Source organism: Astyanax mexicanus, chromosome 7, assembly GCF_023375975.1.
Source record: "Astyanax mexicanus isolate ESR-SI-001 chromosome 7, AstMex3_surface, whole genome shotgun sequence".
In the NCBI taxonomy this organism is placed as follows: Eukaryota; Metazoa; Chordata; class Actinopteri; order Characiformes; family Acestrorhamphidae; genus Astyanax; species Astyanax mexicanus.
This window is the reverse complement of record NC_064414.1, coordinates 6,966,254-6,991,098: the sequence shown is the minus strand read 5'-3', so window position 1 is coordinate 6,991,098 and position 24,845 is coordinate 6,966,254. Positions and strand designations below refer to the sequence as shown.

The following is a 24,845-nucleotide window of genomic DNA, read 5'->3' as shown; positions in this document are numbered from 1 at the left end:
ATAACACATTGAATGAAGTGTGTCCAAATTGTTGACTGGTACTGTGTATTATTAAATATATAGCCCTATTTAACATCCATCTATCTTTCTAATCATTTGGTCTAAATTCTATTACCATCTTACCTATTTAAACTTATCTTTAACACTTACATACATAACCATGTATTAATATGACAGTACTAGACTCCCACTTTAGGAGAGCTTTAGAAATGGTTTAATGTTCTAATTTTATTTTTCACACAGGATTAAACGTTTTTCACATTACTATATATATATATATTATGTATATAATGTTCACTTATGACAGAATGTTAGAGCAAAATAAATAATACATAGACAAGACTGTTTGCCAAAAGCATTTTTATTATTTTATAATTTTTGCATCTTCAAAAATAGACCAATAGACAGAGTTTCTGCATTTGAGGAAATTATGCAAACATCCCAATCTAGAAAAACACAAAACGGTCACACAATTTTAACCAGTTGAACTCACATATAGTGTAGTATTACACTGTGTTCAAAGGTCATGTTTCCACCACAGTAAACCGAGGCAGTGCTGTTCTGCATGATGGGCAACAGGTGGCGCATTCACCTCTTTACACAATTCAGGAGAAGCACAACGTTTCAAACATCTGTACTGAAAACTACTGGAGTAAAAGTACAAATAATCCATCTGTAATTCTACTTGAGTACATTATTTACAATTTACTGGTATCAAAAGTAAAAGTACTGTGAGATGTAGGTTTCTAAGTAGGTCGATGTGGCTGCAGAGGTGATTCTAAAATGTAAGAACAAGCAAATCAGTGATCCCTCAACACACTCTGCCTCACTCCTGTTATAGTCTCTAGTCTTAATATATTACTCAATAAAAAAATAAGGACTGGAATCACTCTTACTAATTTTACTTACAATACTTAACCCCTTAACATGCCAGCATATTTGTCAAATTTCTGCCTGATGTTACATGTTACATTACTGAAAATTTTAACTGTAATTGTAATAGAAAAAAAAAATTGAAGTCAATTTGCAACTGTCAAAATATAATAAATAAAAATCATAAAATTGTCACTTTCCTGAACTTTTTTAAATAGTTTCCTAAATATAAATTAATCATTTTATGTCCTCCAAATGTTTCATTTTGTTACGATTGTCTAGTTTTTGTCTATTTTCAATTATGCAGAATTTGGAGTGGATTCCTGATCTAAAATTATTAAGAGTACAAAGTGAACATGCAACTGTTCTGTAGAAGAATCTCTCCAAAGCTCTCAAAGTTTCTGAATATAAATAACTTATTTTACTGCAGAGATAAAGGGTTTTGTATCACCTATTCCTGTAGCCCGTATACAGGCCAAAGTCTGTTAACGGGTTAAAGGTCCCATTATCCCAGAAACTCAGTTTTGTATGCAAAACAGTATATTTATGCCTGCCAAATCATGCTGATGTAATAGTGCAATAGAATTTTTAGACTGGAATGCATAATAGATTGACCCAAAATACAGGGTAGCCTGACAAACATTAAAATATCAGTGTTTAAGGGAAAATGAGTAAAAATTGATTTAATTTTAAAAATTACAGAGTTAGTATTTGTACTTTCATTCAAGTACATGTTTCTGTACTTTGACCTCTCCTGCACATATCTGCGCCTTGTCTTCAACACAGGAGGAATTACTAGTTGTTAGAAGCTCTGATAAAAAAAATCAGAAAAAATCAAATTCTCACACGTTAAACAGCGCTGGAACAGAAGAACCTCGTTTCTCTTACACACACAAACCTGTTCAAGACACATTTGGTACAGCGAGAAACAAGAAGAGAAGAAACAGTAATATGTAACAATGAACACATTAGCCCTCAACTGGCCAGCCCAGGTCAGTTTACACACACGGGGGATTTAACAGATGGGTGCAGAGTCCGTCAGTCAGTGATGAAATGGATCTTTACGATCTTTTCTGCATAGAGATAAACACAGCGGGCTCTAGCTACTGTTCTAGCCTTAGGTTTCAGACAGAACATGCACGCGCACACACACTTACACACACACAGGGCAAACAAATACAGGCGTCAGTTCTACAGTTTCAATCATAAGTTACACTTGTGTTAGTCAATGGGTTCTATTTCTCTCCTGAATTAGCCATAACATTAAAACCACCAACAGGTTAAGTGAATAACATTGACTATCTGGTTCAAAAACCTTTCTACAGGTGGACATATCAGGCAGTAGTTCTTAAGTGTTGCTGTAATGGAAACTAAAAAAAATGGACAACAGTAAAAATCTGCAGTGGAGGTCCCACCTCCCAACTTACAGCTTTAAACATATCTGCTGCGAACACAAATCTTCGAGCCAGATACTACATAACATCTTTGACAAACCAGACCTGTTTTGGTGGCACAATTGGGAGCTAAAAAGTATGAGGAAGGTGGTTTTAATATTATGGCTGATAAGACAGGTTGTATTTTAAATGCAGTACTTTAAAAATATATTTATACATATTGTATATGACGATATCTATGAAAATCTTCAGAGAGAAAAAGAAAACTTGTGTTAGTTATTTATATTTCTGTCACATATTTCTTTTTTTTAAACCTCCATCTGTGTGAATGTTTGACTAGTGCATAGCTGAGCTTAGTCTGCATCACCGAGGAGTAAAAGCACAGACTCTAAAACATAAACCGAGTAAGAGTATATCAATTCTTTAACTCATTTAGGTTACAGCAAAGGAACTAGAGCAGAAGTCTGATCATTTTCTTCATAATCAGAGACCTACAGGAAAGGCACAAACGATTTCTACAGTGAGCAGTATCTAAAAATGAGAATCTCTGGAAGACAGATCAAGATGATTTCGTCTAGTCATGAGCTTGACCATAAAAATATCAATAAATGTGTCTCTAATGATGTCATCTAAGGTTCTAGAAAAGATCTTTGCATAATAAACAAGGTAACTTACCTGCATACCTGAAACATTTTTAGAGGCCCAATAATCGTTATACAAATAAAGCAATTATTTTAAGAGTGCAATTTGGGCACATATCTCCTGAGTTCAATGATTCTGCATAGGCAAGCGCTCTGCCAGTCTGGTATACGGTGGTGTATCAAGAGAATGTCTAAATAAATTTGGAATGATCAGAATAATTGTTTTAGTCAAGTTCAGTCAGAGAAACATAAACTAACAAATTAAATACATAGACCTTCAGCTTTTGGGCTTTATGTGTAGAGAAAAGAAGCAAGTGTCTACAATTTATATGCAGACTAATTATCACTATAGTTCTTCTCCAATAGTGGGTAGAGAAAATAACCCTAGCTACCCACTATATATATATATATATATATATATATATATATATATATATATATATATATATATATATATATATATATATATATACACACACAGTACAGGCTTAAGGTTTGGACACACCTTCTCATTCAATTCATATATATATATAAATCATTCACAAATGAACAAACTATTCTTTACATTACATATTTACAGACAAAGTCCTCTTGAATAAATGCCTGACCCAGTTACTGACTGGCTCAGAAGGAAAATCCATTGTAGAGAAGACAATAGTGGCCATGTTTTATCTCACTTCACCATATCCTCCTTATCTCTTAATCAGGTTTATCACTGTGAGGTCACAGTAAGCTTTCATATTGCCAATAAGTGACGTACAACAATAAAAGGTTGCAAAGCTTCACACCTGCTGATAACCAACCTTACAAGCAGGGAAGAGTTGTGCTATTCCTGTGCTGAAGGTTCTGTTCTTGCTATCCCCAAACAAAACATCCTGTTTACAAAAGGTGAAACCTCAGGAAAGCAGGCTTCCTTTACAGCTGGCTCACATGAGACCAGAGGAACAACTAACAGTAAAGAAGGATACGCCTCACTCTGTATAGGCTGGACCAGCTACATCACAACCAAGGACAGACCAGCACCTGTCTGAGCAGTGCATTGGGGAAACAGTGCATTAAAAAAAAAAAAACAGTACCAAGATCACTTTTAGACACACAAAAAATCTTTAAGGCCTAAAACTAAGACTACTAAGCTAACACTGGATTAACCTCGCTAACCTGTAAACAGATTTAATGTGCTTAGAACAGATGCTAGATTGTGACTCTTTGCTGCAAAGGCCTGCAATAATTGATCATAGAAAAGCTTAGATTACCAGTATTTAAAAAAAAAACAATATATTAAAAAATGACATCAAGATACTATCGAAACATAAGAACCATAGTGGTTAGAAACGATTGTCTACAGGCAATAATAACAAGCTGTAGTTGGCATTAACAAAGACTTTCTTACTCTACGAACCCTACTGAAGATAGTATACCCCCTAACATTCTTCTGTCCTCATCAGTAGTCCATCTATTCAATCACAAAAAATCAACACACACACACAAATAGTGCTGCAGTAATGCAGCAATATGTTCAAACAGCAGCTCACCATGGTGATTTTAAGGGGATATAAAAGATTAAAACAAATCCTGTACCAACAGGGGCATTTAAGAAAACTGACATCAAAGAATTGAAATGTAGCTGCTTAATCAAGGTCCAGCTGACTAACCCTATATGAGTGGTATTCAATTGTGGCTACAAACAAAGAAGTGAAAAGCTAGAGGATAAAAAAACCTTATTAAGATACGCTAAGAGAAGAGTATTTCTCCGTCTTCTAGGACTGAAACTTTAATTATGACATTCTTGTAGCTTTAAAGCACTTTTCTATGAGGCCGATTGTTGACGTCAAACATGACCGGTAATGGCAAAAATGGACCAAACACCCCTTTTCCCACATCCATAGCTAACGGCTGCTGAGGTTTTAATGTAAATTTGGTCAGATTTAGCATCCGTCAATCAACTAATTAAATCATAGCCCTTTCTATCAACTGCACAGATATTTCAGTCACATAAATCAAACACATCTACAGTAACTCAGGCAAGGTCCAAACATTTCCTGCCTAAAACACAATATCATTATCCCTAATAATGGGATGATTTTTTTGGGAAAGTCTTTAAGCATTCAAGGTGCTACTCAAACCTAAAAAATTCTAGAAGGTGCAGTCACAGAATATGACCGCAGCCTTGTAGAGAGTATGTGCCCATTCGAAACATGCATTCAAAAGGAGGTGGTGCCTTCAACATCCAGCCATTCAGTACAAACAAATCCTTAGAATACCTACTGATGATGATGTGCTGAAAAAAAAGAAAATATACATAAAACCTAAAAACAATTACTAAGCTGAAACAGAGCTGTTTGAAATGAACTTAGAACTGAAAGTAAGAAGGTAATATGCTGTTATACAAAAGGTATTGAAAAATCATTGTTTTTTACCGTCTTATTTTGAATAATGTACTGCTAAATCTGCTAAAAGTGAAGAGAAATGTTTTGCTGAAGGTAATATATATATATCTATATTTTTTTGCAGTGCTAAAAGGCTGGCATCCATCCATCCATCCATCCATCCATCCATCCATCCATCCATCCATCCATCCATCATGAGCTCTCAGGGAATGATCAGACTGGAGCCTGATCAAGACAAGCCGATGTAAACAAATAGGCAGGGAACGATGCAGAACGCGCTGAACCCTACTGTCCAGTAAACAATGTACCGGTACGGTAGTTCAACTTGCATGTTCTGCCTGGCTTTCCGGACATCTTTGCTTGAAATTCCGACAACCCAACACACCAGTGGGATGGTAAGAGCCTTCATCACAGCTCTTGTTACTAAAATCACAAGCACTCCCAACACAAACCTGAGCAGGCACAACCCCACAAGACCGAAGCTGAGGGGCGGCAACTGCAAAGGAAGCATGGAGGCCGTAGGATCTACAATCACAGCCAGCTGGTAGTTTACGTGGGTCGCCACAGCTATGCCAGCTCCGGTGCCCAGGATCTGAGCGGTGTCCCCTCGAGAGGTGCTCCACGTGTCCAATGTGAAGGAGAATAGGCCAAGGCCTGCATGGAGGGAGATAATGAGGACGGGAGCGTATCGATTGATTTGGTGAAATGTATCGATAACTTCGAGAGCTGGACTGAAAAACAGCAGGATCAGAAGGCTGTAGAAGAATCCAACAATGACGTCCTGTAGAAAGAAAACAACATTTAAACATTAGGAAGGTGACTAGTAAACTTCAAAGCCTAAAGCACACAGTGACACGTTCAGTGATCTACAGCAAACCCAATTAACAGTGGTAGTGGTCTCTAGATTAGGGCTCACAAGGCTGACACGATAATCACAATATCGGCTTATCGTACAAAACAAAAACTTCACTACAATAATTTTTGTCAAACTCGATATTACCCATTGTGTTTACTCTGTGAGAAATGTTTTGTTTAAAATTAGCATTATTTTATTTAGAATCCAATGTCTGAATAGTCTTTGCATTATAATGCTCTTTTCCTTAAATCATTGGCATTAAATGGTCCTATAATTACAATAATATAAGTTATCACAATAATTTCTGTGACAGTCCTGCAGGTTACACCTCCATCCCAAATCTCTAACACCTTGCATTTTAACTGATCAAAGCACTCCTAGAGTCAGTAATTAGCTGGTTTAAGTGGGATTTATTAGTGGTTGGAGATAAGAAGCTAAGTTGAAGCCAAGTCAGCTGGAAGGTAGCTCTCCAGGAGCAAGGTTGGTGACCTTGTTCTAAACTAGGACTCCAACGATTGCAACGATAGTTCACACCCAGGTCACCAAAAGTGCACAAGTTAATTACTGTACCATTATAAAAAAAAATAAAAAAAACAGATCTTTAATTATTAATTTACATTTAAATAATTAATTTAATGCTGTGTTGTTCACAGTCATTAGATCTTATGGTTATGGGATCTTTGTTATTGAAAAAAGAAAAAAAAAGAAAACTAATCTTTTACTCAGATTTTGTAAATATGACAGTGTTTTTATAGTATGAGTATTTTCCTAAAATAAACACAACTCCTCAAATCTTCTTGTTTATAGTATTGCAATATACTGCAATACCTTAAACTGTAACCCCTGTTTTGTGGTGTGTAAGTTCTTGCCAATACACAGCCCTACTATAAATGTATTGTTATTATTAACTGCCAAAATCAGAATGTTTGTTTGTTTGGGAATCCTGACCATAGCACAGTTAAACAGTTGATCATTTCACTGATTCCACTGCTTTTCATAATACCGTGATAACGAAAATAAGAGATCAGTACCAGATATTGATCTGTTGATCTGATCTTCCCAGAATGATGGTCAAGCACATGAAACTGTCTGGGGGCCTCAATGTTCACCTTTGGTCTTATTCTTATGCAGGAGCTGGACTTTGATATGGAAGACTTTCACAAAAACTACATTTTAAGCAACTGATTTCTGGGAAGCAGAACCTAATGTGCAACATGTTTTAAACTTTGTAGCTTGAGGGGGTGTTGAATGTATGATTTGTTGAATCTTGAAACATCTTTACACATGCCAGCATAATACTTCACGCTCTATTTCAGCTAATGTCATTCATTAACCATTTAACTTGTTTTCGTTTTTTACAATGATGCAGAATACAAATTTGCTAGACATCTTACTTAATATCATGCTTAATGGATTTTTCCTTGATGAAACCAGAGAATTGATATTTACTCACTGTGCGAGTAAATAAACAGTCTTTAAGTTTTGTTGTTTTTAACTGAAAGCACCATTTTTTCTGTTTCAGTCTTAATCTGTTCATTCACACTTTATTAAACCTAACAAATGCAGTCCTTGCTAAAACGATTGAATATATCCGCTCTGAAACACACACCATAATGCACATTTTAAAGATACTTTACTGCATTCTCTGTCCATATTTAGGAAAGTGTACATGCAATATAAGATCAGATGAAACACTTATGAGAATTGTACTAGGGCTGGAAAACAATGACCAAAATTTATACCACAAGATATTTCTTAATTTTGGTTGATAATATATAATTATGATATCAATATGAACAGTATAACCACTGCCTTTGATCTACATAATCACATGCTGATGGTGCTTATATAATATATCACGGTAGATTCAGCTATTTAATACTTTTTTATGAATAGTTTAGTAATTATACAGGATTTTCTACACTTTATGTAATGAAATGGTCAGTGATCTTTAAGCAATGATTCCTCAATATTCTATAAAAAGCATATTTTGATACAATAAGAAAATGTATCAAAATCCGATAAAATACTTATATATCCATCACTGTCTATATACCAAATATGTAAAATATATACTGATGTAAAGAACTATTCAGATGTGAAGGATTTATATAAGCACATGATGACCACACATTAAAAAAGGCCCAGGTCAGTGTAATCTTTACAAACACTGAACTGTGCAGTCCGTAAAAAGTTACAGTGAATTCAGATAAAACCTAAACCACATGAATACTCTGTTAATAATTACATAATGAACCTGAACATACAAAACTAATCCTGTACAGGTAGAACTCTGTAAGCACATCCTTGCTGAACTGCCAAATTATCTCAACACCTCATTACATGGTTCAAAGTCTCTTTCCACTGCTGAGAAAAATAACCCGTCTCAGCTAATCATGCTTAGAATTACTGTTATCAGCATGTGGGTCAAAAACTGTGTGCATCGCAAAACTAGTGTCCCTAAACTACTATCTCGTTCTACTATGACAAAAAAAGACACTACAACAGAACTGCAGAATTTTAAACTGGCATTTGAAAGATTTCATATATAATTCATAATTTAATTATTGTGTTCCGTTTTCTATTTAGCCATAGATTTGGATGGATTTAACAGATTCATATCTTTTTTTGGTATATCATACATCTTATCACACCAGGACAAATATAGGTTAATAAATATATGTATTTAAACATATTTATAATATACAGTACCAGTTAAAAGTTTCTCACTCTCATATATTTTTTTCTTACTTTGCAAATTAATACAGAAGTCATCCAGACTATGAAGAAACACATAAGGTATCATGTAAATAAAAGTGTCAAACTAACTAAAATGTTATGTAAAGCATTTAGGTGCTCTAATCCGGAGTGCTTTTAACTTATTGGTTTATATGGTTTCTGAGGCTGGTAGATCTGATGAATGTAGAGGTAAATCTTTTCTTAAAGCATTTTTTTAATTAACTTAGTTGAGTATTTCTTACCATAACATGTGTTAGCTGTAATTGATGGAACCATGAATTCTGCTGTTTACAAGAAAATCCTAAAGGAGAATGTCCGGCCATCAGTTTGTGACTGCCCAGGCGGTAATACTTTTTTCACACCACTGTATATAACATTATTTTACTACTTTGGCACAATTGCATGTTTAAATCTGTAAAGAACACAAAGGTTAAGTTTCAATTTTACATGGAAAAAAAATAATAATAAGTGTTACATGTTAAACATAAGATTAACCGAAGTATTGGACTACACATCAAAATGAATGGAGATTTCCCATTGAAAATATTATTTAGTCTAGGTCTAGGCTTACAATGACCCGTATTGTTCTAAAGAAAAACACAAAAACAACCTCACAACCTGCCACCTCTGCCAGAAAAAAATTAGTACATGAAACATTAAAACACAAACAAAAGGGAAAACTTAATTGTAACAGGCCTAAATAAGAGAGTAATGTGCATATGTTGGTTTACTAGCAACAAAACGGAGAAGAATGCACTACAGTCCTGATGCTTTATCAGCCAAAATAAAACCCCTGACGTTTACAGTTTTATAACCTTAACAAAATGTGGGCAGTATGTTACAAATAGTGAGAAGGCGTAACCAGAAGTGCATGACTTTTCGTCATATCTCACCACATGTCTGATTCGCTGCTGGAACTCCAGCATGGTGTTCTACTTTTCCCCATAAAAAGATCCTTGCTGCATTGTATTGATGTCAAGTGTACAGACAAAAACAGAGGATACCCAGCCAGCCAGCTGTTCAAACATGCAAGCATGTGTTCAAAGCTCTAGTTAGTGTCTGTTCAAACATGAAAGATAGTTACTAAGAATGTGGTCTAGCACTCCATCAGTGACTGTGTGGAAAATATTTATAGAAAGGAAATGTAATTTACTACAGAATCACAAAAGAACAAAGTACACCACAGGTGATGATGACAGAGTGAGAAAGGTTAATAATTCATAAATAAACTTATAATTACTTATCAATCACTCTCAACCGGTTTTGAACATTTTAAACACCTTCACTGACCATTGACCAAAGCGCCTCACTGACTTTACCCTCAACGTTATACACAATGGTGCTATGTTGTCCATACATATTAAAACTATTTCACAGACAAACAGTAAAAGGTAGTTGTCGCCTGTAGATGGTTGAAAACTGTGTGTGCTCTCTTTCATACATTCTACATATTTCTGTGCCACATGGTTAAGAGAAACTGAGGAAAGTGAGGAAAAGTCATTTTCCTTTTTCCTATACATCTGTTCTACTTTATTGTGCATGATTTATTTTAAACAACTGTACTAGAGTTGCACGGTGTACCGAAGGTTCGATTCTTTTTCGATACTACGTCATCACAAACGATTCGGTTCTTTAGCGTTCGATGCTTTCGATACTGTATATAGCCCAGTCACTAGCTTCAAATGAGTCAAATTAGTAGGCGCGATTTGATTCAGTTCATAAGAAAACTGATTCACACCGCAGCAGTCGGTGTGGCAGGATTCAGATAAACTTAGTGTTCTGAACAAATGAATCGATTCACGCGCAAGCCAGCAGAGCAGCAGCGAGTGTAGAATGGCGACGGCTAAAATAACAGATGTCTCTCGTCCGCGACTTGTGGACAAAACGGGCGCGAGGAGTGAAGTGTGGGAAAATAGTCTGAGATGTAGGCATCTGTTTTTTATTTATATTTTTATTTTTAAATAAAATAACGAAAATAACGAAAACTGAAACTAAACTACTTTATTTACTAGCGCTGTTTTCACTCCCGCAGTTGTACAGCGGGGGGTGTTGTGCCGATTCTGTCCGCGAAGCGGGAGTCGGATTCAGTAGCGGATTCGGCACAAGCGCGGCGGCACCTCGCGCTCCGCGGTGTTAGTTGTAAGCGCTCGCGCTAGCCGCAAAATACGACAGAAAACACTGAGGGAGCTGCAGACTTACGTGTGGGACTAGAATATGAGGACGAGGAGATAAAAGAGAACCTTTACCTGTGAGTAGCTCACATCAGAACACGCAAATCTCTCTCTCTCTCTCACTCTCGCTGTGTCTCTTTCTCTGTTTCTCTCTCTCTCGCACGTGAACGCCTCCGCGTTTGACCTGCAGCACTGTGTTTAGCTGTTCTTAAAAATCTTTTTAATTAAATAATAGTTCTATGCTTCTATGTTACAGTGTTATTTAACATAATAGCAGACAAGCACCCTGATCTCTACAAAGGGCTGAGAAGTCGACAGGTTAGTGGAGTTAGTCAAGATACACTCTGTCTGTAGCTTTACTAAGATTTACTAGCGACTGCTTATTAAAAACGGTAAACGGTTGATTAATAAAACGGAGCAGTGAGTGTTAAAATGAACATAACATTGTAATGTTCTTCTGTCTCTTTATTTTCCTTATTCAGAACTTAACTTCTGCCCGCCCGTCAGGTTCACATAGTCAGGCTACCATTACCTCTGGTTTTAGTTTTAGTTTTTAGGAAGTGTTTAGATAATTATGTTATAGTTAAGGTTATAATAACGAAACTTGTTTTTTGTTCAAATGTTTCATTTTAGAATAAAAACGTTTGCACCTATTGTTCAGTGTTCAATCCAGTTCAGTCAAAAATAAACATTTTATGTTCAGATATTTTTATTGTTTTTTTTTTCTTCCAAGTATCGTTTTGGTATCGAGAATCGTGATGCTACAGTTGGTATCGGTATCGAAGTCAAAATTTTGGTATCGTGACAACCCTAAACTGTACACACATCTATGGAAAACCAATCCAGTGTACAGGAAAAACTGACTGGCTGGTTTTAAACAAAGAAACTAAACTCAACAATCTTTATCCTCCCTTTATTATATGTGGCAGCTTCTAAAACATATTGCTCAAACACTCAAGCATTATTCTGAGCAACTGGTGTGGCTTAGCGGTAGTTTGCTTAAAAGTCACGGTGCCAAAATTTCACGGTATAGCAGATTTCACAATTGCCCTCAAGCATAAGCAAAATATGAATAATAAACAGAATTATAAATATGATTAATCACAAACTAGTACATGTGCACCAAATGGCTGCTATGGGATTTCACTGCAATTTAAGTTATCTAAACAAGAAGATTTTAATAATTGTGTCCAGTTTTTACCACTTGTAAACTGTACTCGAACAGCTAATGAAGTTGTATTTAAAAGTGGAGATTTTGGGATTATAGACGATACACAAGATTATGACAGGTGACTGCAAATTTTCACCTTTTCTGTAAAAGACCTAACATTATTCATATTGACATTCATCTCCTTGTTACAGGTTACAGAGTCAAACATGTCTTAATATTAGGAATATCTGCAGTAAAGCTGACTGGAAGCATAAAGAAATAATATTAGATATTTAATTTTAAATGAAAGGTTTGCACTTTATACATAGTGTTCAAATAATGTATTGCAGTTAAAAAGAAAAAAAAAGATAGATAAATAAAACAGTTTAACCCAGCATACATTTGTTATAGACTGACCCAGTGCTGGATGGTGGAAACGATCCAAACTAGGTTATTTTTAATATTGTCTTTTTTTTTTTGTATATTATAAACTGGAAGATCTCAGCCACTGTTATTACAGGAGTTATTATTACAGGAGTTCTGTAAAAGTACCTCACTGACAAGATAGTTTATGTCACACAGCAAATCTGCATGTTTGGTGGTTAATAATAGAGGCAATTTGGGACAGGTTTAGAAATCTAACTATAAAAATATATATCAAACGCACAAATTAATGGGTAGTAACCAGAAACCAATGGGCTTGTGTGAACGGCCTCCGACAGATACTCAATCAACTTTAACCCTGACACACAATATGGCCACAACCATGGAGACGCCTCCACTCAGCACCCTAACACAGCAACCAGACACATGAGGTCATCCTGGGGATGATGTTACCACTTAGAGTGCATCAGAAACAGACGAGCAACATGCTTCTCCACCCGCACACACTCATCCCAACCAAACCCATTAGATCACCAGATTCAGAGAAAATTATCTCCTGAATGGAAAACCTCACCCTCACACCACACGCCCATCTGTGCTCTGCCCAAAGGGGACAGGACAGGCTAGGTCAGGTCAGGAGGAAACACAATTTCAGATCATAGCACCCTTATACTTTTTTGTAGCTTTGAAAGTGTAATATCTTTGATAGGTGCACACTGGCAGATCTTACATTACCTATGTTTGTTATACACTAAGTGTAAAAGTTAATCCATTCAGCTACTTTAACCCTTTAGCATCCTCATTACAGCAATAGCAATAGAATTATATTTAGTTTTTACTTTGCTGCCCTATCCCAAATGCACATCTTGTCTAGTCTCTAAAAAAAAGTTATTACCAATAGAATAGGACTATCTGGAGAAAATAAATATAAACCTATTGGCATCAACACCCATAGCAGGGGTGGGCTAGGGGTGTATAAAGCCCCCAAGCTCTATGCTGTGGAGCAGTAGAACCAATATGTTTGGGATAATTTTACGAGTTGGGGAAGAGGTAGTGTGGCGATTACAGGTATCCGACATTCTGGCCTCACTAACGCCTTTGTCACTGAATCAAATCCTAACTGCAATCCCCTAAAATCTAGTAGAAAGTCTTTACCTGGATAGTAGAGACAATTAAGTCAACACAAGCATGACAAACTTTTTGGCATTCTTTTATCATTTAAATGTGAAATATGAACATGCATGTACAACTTTAAAAGAAACACAATATCAAATTTTGGGACTTTAAAACCTAGATAAAAAAAGCTCTTTCTTGGCTCTGTGGTTTCCCTATAAGGGTTTTTCATCATCAACACCAAGTGTGCGGTCTGTGGGTGAGTGTTTAGGGCTGTAATTGAACACCTCACATGTTTTACCATCCCATACTGATGTAGGATGTTACAGTGGGATCGGGGCACTGCAAGTGATGTCGAAGCCTCAGGACACGAGCCGCAGCATACTGACCTCGCCTCTGAAACCGTAATGGAGGCCTACAGGGATGACGTGTTTCCAACATTCGGACCACACACAGACACTTTGTGCTCCAAAAAAAAAAAAAAAAAAAACTAGGGCAATCTTTCCCATGATGCAGTTTTCTCTTTAGTACATACAACCTTAGAGTACATACACAGCATATAAGGCCTTTTCTGCTCAAATATGTCTGATAGACAAAACTAAAATACTACATAGTCTGGGGAAAATCAACTGCATCGGGTGACCGTGACCAATGTCACGGCCAAAGGCATTGGATGGCTGTGTGAACTCATTTTCATGTACATAAAAGTAATAAACAGTGTGATGAACTGGTAACACATACTAGATGCAAATATATAATTAAAGTCAAACTGTAACAAAAGTTGTGATTGTGTGTTTGTGCTTACCAAAACTGAATGCATGCCCATGTAGATACGGCTCGTGCACACCAGTATACACCAGCTGAAAGCAAGAATGACTCCAAGCAGGAAAGGATACTGTGGAGAGAGAAACAAAGACAGTTAATCTGAGACCTATTTTACAGCTCATTATGCTGACTAGGTTTTACCCTGGTGTACTGATGTCACTTTAGAATGTAGGTACAACCAAACTGTACATAAATACACACTAGACTCGAAACACTAGACAGCTACACTACTGAGTACGGGAACAACACCACAGCAGCAGAAGAAGACATTGTGCCATCTGGTATGCACACCATGAACCAATTTATGGCAGCCAAATTATGTGCGTTAAGCACCAATCCTTTTTTTTTTTGCTGTTTTTAGCTAAAGGAAAATTCACACTGTTCTCATTTCCCATTATATATCTACTAGGGACATATTATATCTGTCAAGTATCATTTATTTTACTTTAATCCTGGATATATGAAGATATTTGGAGTGCATTATTATTAGTATCATGATATTCTAGATCATTAACTTCGGTTACAAATCTGTTAAAATTCTTGTATTTTTTAATATTTCAGTTAGGGGTGTGCCATATCATATTGTATGCAACAATAAAATTACATTTTCAGTAGTGTATTAAGAATAATTACTTGCATTTTTATTTTGACATTTCGCCAAGAGTATCGTTATCGTGAAAATACCATAATATCATAATATGTAGAATTTTGTTTCCATATTACCACTGTGCCACATTTTAAAATGTAGTTAAACACAGTCAGATTTTACAGGCTTTACCAGTTCACAATGCTCTACATAGCAAATATGCTTTAACAGTGGAAGCACCGAAACTCAGCATGATGCTTTCAATAAACACATTGTACCCGTAACCCAATACATCCTTGCCATTGAACAGTTAAACACAACCTTCTGTAACTCTACCTTCTTTCTTACAAAAGAGTACAAAAAAATAATTTTCAGGATGGGGTTGCACAAATCTGTTGCTTTGCAACCACAGAGGGGGCTAGGCAGTTTCCTACTTTATCTGAGCTCAGCAAAGAAAAACTGCTAACTGTGCCACCCGAATATGAAGCTACTGATTTTGCTTAGTAACTGCAGGTGATGTCTGGTTGAGTTAGGGTTAGAAATATTTACAGCATTTTTTATTAGTAAAATACTCTGTTTTATATGACTCTCCACTATGTATATACCTTGCATATAAAATGAGGCAGTTGTGTAAAAAGGTAAAGTTAAAGGGGCTGGGGGAAGTTAAGGAACATCACTTACTTGTTCGTCAACATTCACAGCTAAGGTGCTCATTTATTGGCACATAGGCTTTAATTGCTCTCCAGGAAGGAGGTGACCGTCATATAGTATAACTTATGTTACAGTGTCTGGATTCTGCAATTTTCAAGTAGGAAAAGAAAAAAATTAAGATGCCAAAAAGAAATACAATAGCTGATTTTATAGGACCAAAACACACTGGAATGTAAAAAGATAAAAATAAAAAGTGATTATTTTATCTCCTTTATTTGAGGTGAAGTCAGCTTTTTGGTACAGTAGGTAGGGTGCTCTTTATGTATCTGGTGCATGGAGTTGAATGTAGAACAGATTTTTTTTTTTTTTTTTTTTTTTTTTTTTGCATACGTAGCCAATAAAATAGTTGGAACTCACATTGGTATATGATCTGTGTTTACATGGAAATGGATATTCTTCTGAATAAGTGCACCACATTTGTGCACCTTTTAAGACTGCCAAATTAATATATACTGCTTGCTAACAAAATAAAAAAAGTCAATACATTTGGCCCAAAAACTAAAGCATTTCCTTAATATTTCCATTTACACAGTGGTGAAATAAGAAATCTTGACATCTAAACCTCAATACAAAAAGCACACTTCTGAATATGCTGCTCCTCACTACATGATTCAGCAAGACTTCACTGCTTATGAATGGACTTCAGGAAAATCTGTTCTTGGCAGCACCTCAAGCCATGGGTAAGAGCTTCAGCACCAAAGAAAAAAACAACAACATGTGGTTCCAAAACTCCTAACTATCCTGACCACTCCTTATGCTTGGAGACCACATGACAGAAGCACTGGGCCACACTCTAAACTCCCTAGCAAAAAAACAAGCACGACTTGAGGCAAATCTATCCATCAACCCCTTTATTCCTGCACTGGCCTCTTATACTAGCCACAGCTAACCTCATATGGTAAAACATCTGCCACAGATTACAGAGGAGTGCGTGTGCAGTATTCATTTTGAAAAATTGCAGCAGCTGTGTGTATGTGAATGTGTGTGTTTGACTGTTATATGAATTCACAGTCTGCATAAAACACACTTTGATTGCTAGGTTTAAATGGCATTTAAATAAACAGTTCACCTTAAAAAGCTCATTGTCAAAACAAGCAGTCAACCACCTATATACATTATGCAAAATGAGTGAAATATTGTGGAATATTAGCTTGCATTTGTAGTCAGTCATATTATCCATTGCTTTTACGGGGCTCTAGTACAAAAAAACTGTATTTACCATTGTTGAATGAGAGTTCAGAACATGCAAGTAAAAACAATGCCCCTTAAACACTACTGCTTCTCTTTCAGAAGAAAACCATGTAAAACCAAAGCATAGCTAGAAAACAGGCCACCTTCAAAACCTCAAAACTATTACATAAGAGTCTTAAAAGATTTTAATTAGACTCCAAGATTTACATTACACATTAGCAAATGCCATCGTCAAGGCTGGTGAAACTTTAAAGCTGACATTAGCCATTACCATTTCCTCTGTACAATATAAACTGATAAAAAAGTACTTTAACTTAGCTGAACCAAATGGAGCTAAACCCACTTCCAATGGAAAAGTATTGGCTTTGGTTTTTAACAATTTTGCAGATTTGTGGCAGCATTTTTCTGCCGAACAATAGTCTTAAGCTTACTATTTATACATCAAAGCACAGCATATAACACTCAATAAACATATCCTTTTGCAACCTTAATGATTATGATCTCTAAAAAAGCTCCATAAAGTTGTGACAACTGTGGCACTTTTTACTACACAAGTAAAAAGACTGCATGGATTATTCCCAAGCTTGTATTCTCACAACAATGGCATGTTATTGAAGCCAAAGTCTGTAAAGCATGTTTAATCTTGTTTATGGCTCTGTTAAGACTGTGAAAGGGTGGGCATGCATCTGCAGGATTGTTTGACTGTGACTGAGGCTGAAAGATTAAAAATGTAATTAGCTGCTGAGACTGTTTAGTATTGCAAGTCTGCAGGGAGGAAGTGTGCGTGTGTGGGGTTCGTATTATTCTTCCTCATTTTAAATTCCTACTCTGTTAGTGCAAGACAGCACAGGCAATCACCAAAAGGCCACAAAAACATACACTACCGTTCAAAAGTTTGGGGTCACATTGAAACGTCCTTATTTTTGAAGGAAAAGCACTGTACTTTTCAATGAAGATAACTTTAAACTAGTCCTAACTTTAAACAAATACACTCTGTACATTGCTAATGTGGTAAATGACTATTCTAGCTGCAAATGTCTGGTTTTGGTGCAATATCTACATAGGTGTATAGAGGCCCATGAAGAAGAAGATAAGTACATTAGAGTCTCTAGTTTGAGAAACAGACGCCTCACAGGTCCCCAACTGGCATCTTCATTAAATAGTACCCGCAAAACACCAGTGTCAACATCTACAGTGAAGAGGCGGCTGCGGGATTTTGGGCTTCAGGGCAGAGTGGCAAAGAAAAAGCCATATCTGAGACTGGCTAATAAAAGAAAAAGATTAAGATGGGCAAAAGAACACAGACATTGGACAGAGGAAGACTGGAAAAAAGTGTTGTGGAAGGATGAATCCAAGTTTGAGGTGTTTGGATCACAAAGAAGAACGTTTGTGAGACGCAGAACAAATGAAAAGATGCTGGAAGATGCTGCCATCTGTTAAGCATGGTGGAGGTAATGTGATGGTCTGGGGTTGCTTTGGTGCTGGTAAGGTGGGAGATTTGTACAGGGTAAAAGGGATTCTGAATAAGGAAGGCTATCACTCCATTTTGCAAGCCATGCCATACCCAGTGGACAGCGCCTGATCGGAGCCAATTTCGTCCTACAACAGGACAATGACCCTAAACACACCTCCAAATTGTGCAAGAACTATTTACAGCAGAAGCAGGCAGCTGGTATTCTATTGGTAATGGAGTGGCCAGCGCAGTCACCAGATCTGAACCCCATTGAGCTGTTGTGGGAGCAGCTTGACCGTATGGTACGCCAGAAGTGCCCATCCAACCAATCCAACTTATGGGAGCTGCTTCTAGAAGCGTGGGGTGCAATTTCTCCAGCTTACCTCAACAAATTAACAGCTAGAATGCCAAAGGTGTGCAATGCTGTAATTGCTGCAAATGGAGGATTCTTTGATGAAAGCAAAGTTTGATGTAAAAACAATGTTATTTCAAATACAAATAATTATTTCTAACCTTGTCAATGTCTTTACTCTATTTTCTATTCATTTCACAACGTATGGTGGTGAATAAGTCTGACTTTTCATGGAAAACACAAAATTGTTTGAGTGACCCCAAACTTTTGAACGGTAGTGTAAGTTCCATACATGAAACGCCACCCATTCTTAGTTCTTGCTCAAACCCTGACACAATGTTGGGTAGAGTACTTATTTTTATGCCATGGTGATTGTAAGCATTGGTCATTAAAGCCATATTACAGTCACTTAGTTAACAACAATGAGTTAAAATCATCACACATGTTTTTCCTCCGGTTGTTTTCAGTTTTCTCCCACAAGCTAGAACTTCCCATTGCACAATGCTTACAGTGCCGGGAGAGCGAAAGTCAGCATATGCTTCCTCTTGAGTCACATGAAGCATCTTTCTGAATCACTGCTAATTCAACATTATTGGACACCTTTGGAGGAGAATGGTTACTGCCAATTCTGTTATGTCAGCTAACAGAAGCCCACATGACTAGAACCACAGTGATGGGTGAAAGCTGAAATCCATCCTCCCACACCAGAGAGTTATGGGGAGGCCAGTTATGGGTTCTTTGACTGCTGGTCACAGATGGTTGTGGCATCAAAGAGGTTTAAACCAGTGTTCACCAAATGATTGGCTCAATGTTTATGATGCAGGTCAACTTGCCATTTCAACTCAACACACCCTATGATTGCCTACTTCAAGGCTAGGGGTGCAAGAAAATATCAATATCATATCATATTGTTTTACAATAATTTGTTTTGAAATAAAAAAATATGAAATAAAAAAACAGTATTGTTTTTTTAATCATTGGTTTACATCAGACAATGGCTCACTTTGTGTAGTGCATTTTGTGTAATCCCCTCCTACTAGATAGCAGGGATATAGGCTACACCCTAATATTCTCATTGCATGAAAAGTCAACTTGACACTGGTTTATACTATATTTTATACAACACTTTTTTATATAAATATTTTTATATTACATTTTACATTATAATATATTTTATATAAACAATCACGAAATATCGGATAACATGCTTACAGTATCACAAAATATTGAGGTTTAGTGAATTGTAAGCCCTTGTATCATGTGTATATATGTATATGTATTGCATTGTTTTGTTGCTTCATTAGAACGTGCATTGTTCTACACAACAGTTCATTGCATCAGCATTGAGAAATAGTATGCAATAGTGGATAAAGTATTGCGATTTTATATTTACGTCAGCTTAACTGCACATTACAGATGTGCAGTTAAGCTGGAACATTAAGGAGGTGCACAGCAGGCACAACTTGTGGCTTTTAGACTGTGCTTCCAAAAAAATAGCTCTTTTGTAATGTTGAATGCTCAGCTAGCTTAGTTCTGATACTAATGATTACTGTATCAGTAACTGAACAAGAACAAGTTGTATCATGCCACCACTTAGACATAACAGAACTATACAAAACACTGTGTTTAGCATTTTTGGAACAGTGGGCCAGAGTCAGTCTGCAATTGCTGAACAATCAATGCTGTGTCCAGGATGTAGAAAGCTAAAAGTAAACACAATATATTATTGTTGGATAAATATTAAAACATTAAATGCCACACAATTACCTTCCTTTCTAATGCTGTGGTGGTTGAATGTTTATAATATCTCATATAAATGCTCTGATATCTACTGTATGGAGGAAAGAGGGATGTCTATGAACTTTTAGGCATACAGTAAATGTGGCAGTATTTTGGTCAAATGTTGTTTCATGTATGTATTTGTTTGGGGTACATAAGAGTCAAGTATGTATTAACTGTTAACAGAAAAATTATAACTAAACAATTTAAATAACGATTAGCTCGAAGTGTCCTCAGATCTCTGTAAAGTAGGCAAACATGACCTTGCCTGATTTGCTACATGATCAAGATTGTGTTTCAGTATATTATCTTAGTCAAGATAACATGTCCCGACTTCTAAAAGGTCACTTGCCGGCTGCACACCTCATGCCTGACCTTAATTTATCCATGAAATATAACGAGGTAAAAAAAAAAGGGAAGGAGAGAGGTATTTTCACTGTTTGGATAAATCTGATTTACAGCTCATTTACTGTTGGACTATATATATGTTGTGACCTAGATCTTTTAAAGAACTGCTTAAATATTTACTGATATAGAACAACAAATTAGGGATCAATGATATGAGCACACACTCACACACTCACAGTGTAGAATGTGGGACTAAATCCAATTTATCAGCATCACTGAGAAATATAACACTAGCCACAATATATCATTAGCCATAACCTTAAATAATATTATGTTAATATTACATTAATATTAATATTGTGTAGGTCTTTATACAAGCCCCAAATCAAGTTTGACCTACTGACACGTAAAATTCCCAATTCATAGCCAGGATTAACCTTTTAGTAGATTAAGTTTATGACCGACATAATGGAATAGTACTAGATTGGATAAAGGTGCTGCTTTGGGCTTTGATAATTACCTCACTATATTTCTAAAGATTTAGTTTAATTTTCCTTCTCTAAACATTTCTCAACATTGTTGTAAAAAGGGGGTTTGATCTGGTGAGTGTGTTGGTCATCACATCAACTGAATTTCCTCACCATTCAGGCAACTTTATTATGCATCAAAAGGTCAAATATCAAGCCCACTGCAGCCCAATCCCATTTCAGGAGGGCATGCCATTTAATTAGCCAATGACCACCACATTTAAGCTTTACTTTGTGCTTTACTGCTAGAAATTCAACAGCTAGTCCTGCAATTTTCCACCTGCCAGTAAAATGTTTTCTTTACTTTGGAGAGGGTAAGAGAAATGCAATACAAAATGTGTCTGACCGACAAATGTGACTGCAGTGATTCTATGTGTAAAACTAAATTAAAAGACTGAAAGTAATGTCCTGGAAAGTATAACACACAAAGCAGCACAATGCTGGCATCGAAAGATGGGAGTTCAGCACAGTTTGGTGAGCTCCTTGCTCAAACATGCGAGCTAGACCTAGTTATTTCACTGATGAGTTTAACTGCACTGTAAGATGGAAGAACATTTGCACTGTGCTGGACTCCAGCCTTCCAAGACTTCTGAACAAAACGTAGCTACTCAGTGTATCATTTGATCCCAGAGCCTTGGGCTAATCCTGCTTATAACGTTCTTGTTTCATAATGTTGATTCAATTGAATGTTGAATGGTGCTTAAAAAGTACAAGTTCATCTTTTGAGTCTTGGTTCCTGTCAGTGATTTTTGTGTCACTGCTTCCCTTTAGTACATTTCAATGGGTGATGAATTGCAAAACTGGCTCTCAAACATACTTAATGAATTAACACGTGGCATTTTATATTGTAACATTCTACTCAGATTTCTCTAAAAGGTTGTGTTGAGAAAAAGAGTACTAGAACACATCTGACTCCACACATTAGATTCCACCAGGGCAGGGTCCAAATAAAGCATCAGACTTTTAATCAGAGGGTCCAGGGTTCAAGTCCTTGTTTGGTTGACCATGCAAAACTATGGTTTAGAAAGGTTTATTACATAAGAAACCCAAAGTGAAATAAAGTTGGGGTAGTGAAACATAATAAGTAGAAAGTTTTGTTGAATAGCCCAATTTGGTTCGCCCCTAGCATTCTGAAAAGCAGAACTTTTAGCTGATGCTACCGAAAAGACTTACAATGCTAGCATTAACAAATTCAAAGCAACACTATATTGGTTGAATTCCGAGGGCTGTCACACTTAAAAACGAGGCACTGACAACCTTAAAAGTGCACAGGTAGTTTATAAAAATACTGTTTATACACACAGTACCATGCTAAATTTTCTGACGAGCACGAGCTCGAATTCAGTGAAAATGCATGAATTCCAGAGTTAATTTTGCAATCTGTTCCACTATCCTACCTATTCAATCATGCTTGTCAGTCGACTTTTCAAGATACTGTGTGTATAGACCGCTTTTTAATAAACTACCTGTGTACTTTTAAAGTTTTCAGTGCCTCGTTTTAAATGTCCGAGTCCTCAGAATTCTAACAATTAAGTGTGGAGCTACTTTGAGTTTGTAAGTGTTGTAAAGTATCTATTTTTGTATGGGCAGCTCTATGCCCCTATTGCTAGAACTGTAAGCCTGTTGGGAGCATCTGCTAAAAGTGCTGTATTTCAGAATGACTGGGGTGAATGCTGGTGGGCTATTCGATATTAGTTTGTACTCATTATCATGTTTAATTACACCCCAAATACATTTTACACAGGATTTCTCCTTTAAAGGAAAACAGTAAGGTGAACCACCTCCAAACGTCTTAACCTACCTCCCAACGGTCTTGTGTGAGGAGAAGCGTGGCCAGCGGCACGGCGGTGCCGGACATGGCGTGTGTGGAGGGCATGCTGTACTCGGAGTTGTAGAAAACCTCCACCTTGACCACGGGCGGCGAGGCAGGCCGGGGCCAGCGCATCACGTCCTTGGTGCACTGGCCGACGTACATGACCCAGACCCAGAGTATGATGAGGCGGCGCGCCACCAGCGGGTCTACGTTCCACACGAGAAAGGGAAAGAAGCTGATGTAGAAGAGCTCGTTGCCCAGCTCCGTGCCGCAGGTGAAGAGGTAGTACAGCAGCCGGTTGTTGATGTGGAACTCGTGACCCGAATCACCGGTCAGAGAGTTCCTGCGCAGCGGCTTGACAGCCACCGGATCCCCGGCGGCACCCGGCCCACCGGTCCCGTTTGCCACGCCGTTGTTGTTGAAGCGGCTTTTCTCCACTTTCCCGCCCGGGTCCGCTACTCTCTGCCGGGCCCGCTCGGCTCTTTCTCCGCCACCTCCGCCGTTTATCCCGGCTTCACTCTTGGCGAACACCCCCCTCACACCGCACAGCTGCTGGAAACGGGCTACAAGAACGGGGTCCTGCAGGTAACACAGCAGACTAGATAACTGTTCCTTTAAACCGGTGCCCATGTTTTATTCTGATACTTTTAACCCTTTAAACAAGCAGATAAAAAATAGCTAGGTTAGCTACAAAATCCAGAAAAGTGTCAGAAAGTCGCGCGCTAGCTAGTTGCTAGTTAACCAGGTTAGCTAAGTTAGCTTATTTAGGTCAGCTAACCGGCTGTGCTAGTCCGCCACAGACAGGAAAACAGTAGATTTCTTCTTATTCCATGAAGGAAAAGTAGGCGAAGTTGTACACTACAGTCGGTTTTAGTCAAAAATATAAAAACGCTCCAGGTTCTGCTCTAAAAGTCAAGTTTAAAGCCGAGGTAACCCGCCTATCCGCCGCCGCTGCCTGAACACACGCACCGCTCCACTGACAGAAACGCTCGGGCACGCGCACGTCACCGAGACGCAGAGTAAGAGCGGGCGCGGGCACGTGCGCGCGTTCACAACACAGCAGTTTGGAAGGAGTGAACCAAAAGTGAAAGCGCGTGCACATAATACGCAGTTACTGATGCAGCCCAATAAAAGCTACATGTTTTGTCCATGGTTATCTAATTAATTGACGCTTTTGCATAGTGAAGACAACAACAAGACAATACAAGACCAAGACATGTTGAGTCATTATCTAAAAATAAATAGTTTGTGACTCACTGTACATTCCTTATACATTATTAATACACTAATTTCTTCAAATCTTATCTAAAATGTAACATTAAATAATACATAGAACAAAGTTAGTGGAGTCCAAGTAAATGACAAGATCAGTCCATATTAAGCCCAAGAATTTTAGGAGTCTAGTCCAAATAAAGAAAAAGACTAGGAGATGTTGAGTCCACATTATACCCAAGAATTTAAGTAGTCCAGACCAAATAAAGAACAAGACAACGTTGAGTACACATCAAGACCAAGACTTTTAGTAGTCAAGTCCACATAAAGAACAAGACCA

The 24,845-nt window shown here is 37.2% G+C and overlaps 2 protein-coding genes across 2 annotated transcripts in view; one reads left to right on the top strand and one right to left on the bottom strand.

Annotated features, from left to right (window-relative positions):
* esr2b (estrogen receptor 2b) overlaps positions 1-24,845 on the top strand; it is a 443,098-nt gene that overhangs the window by 383,287 nt on the left and 34,966 nt on the right. The window lies entirely within an intron of this gene.
* sgpp1b (sphingosine-1-phosphate phosphatase 1b) lies at positions 344-24,289 on the bottom strand. Its single transcript, XM_007228988.4, has 3 exons — positions 23,282-24,289; positions 14,514-14,603; positions 344-6,076 (listed from the first exon to the last, which is right to left on the bottom strand). Exons 1-3 carry the CDS (start codon positions 23,921-23,923, stop codon positions 5,525-5,527), a joined length of 1,284 nt encoding a protein of 427 aa, XP_007229050.3. The 5' UTR covers positions 23,924-24,289; the 3' UTR covers positions 344-5,524.

What these genes read in the sequence shown, in the direction of transcription:
- sgpp1b (XM_007228988.4), bottom strand. Translation starts at nt 23,923, where the DNA reads ATGGGCACCGGTTTAAAGGAACAGTTATCTAGTCTGCTGTGTTACCTG. An exon ending in TCACACAAGACCGTTGGGAG is followed by an intron (nt 14,604 to 23,281) that starts GTAGGTTAAGAC and finishes CTCTCTCCACAG; the next exon opens with TATCCTTTCCTGCTTGGAGT. An exon ending in TGGGCATGCATTCAGTTTTG is followed by an intron (nt 6,077 to 14,513) that starts GTAAGCACAAAC and finishes TTCTTTCTACAG; the next exon opens with GACGTCATTGTTGGATTCTT.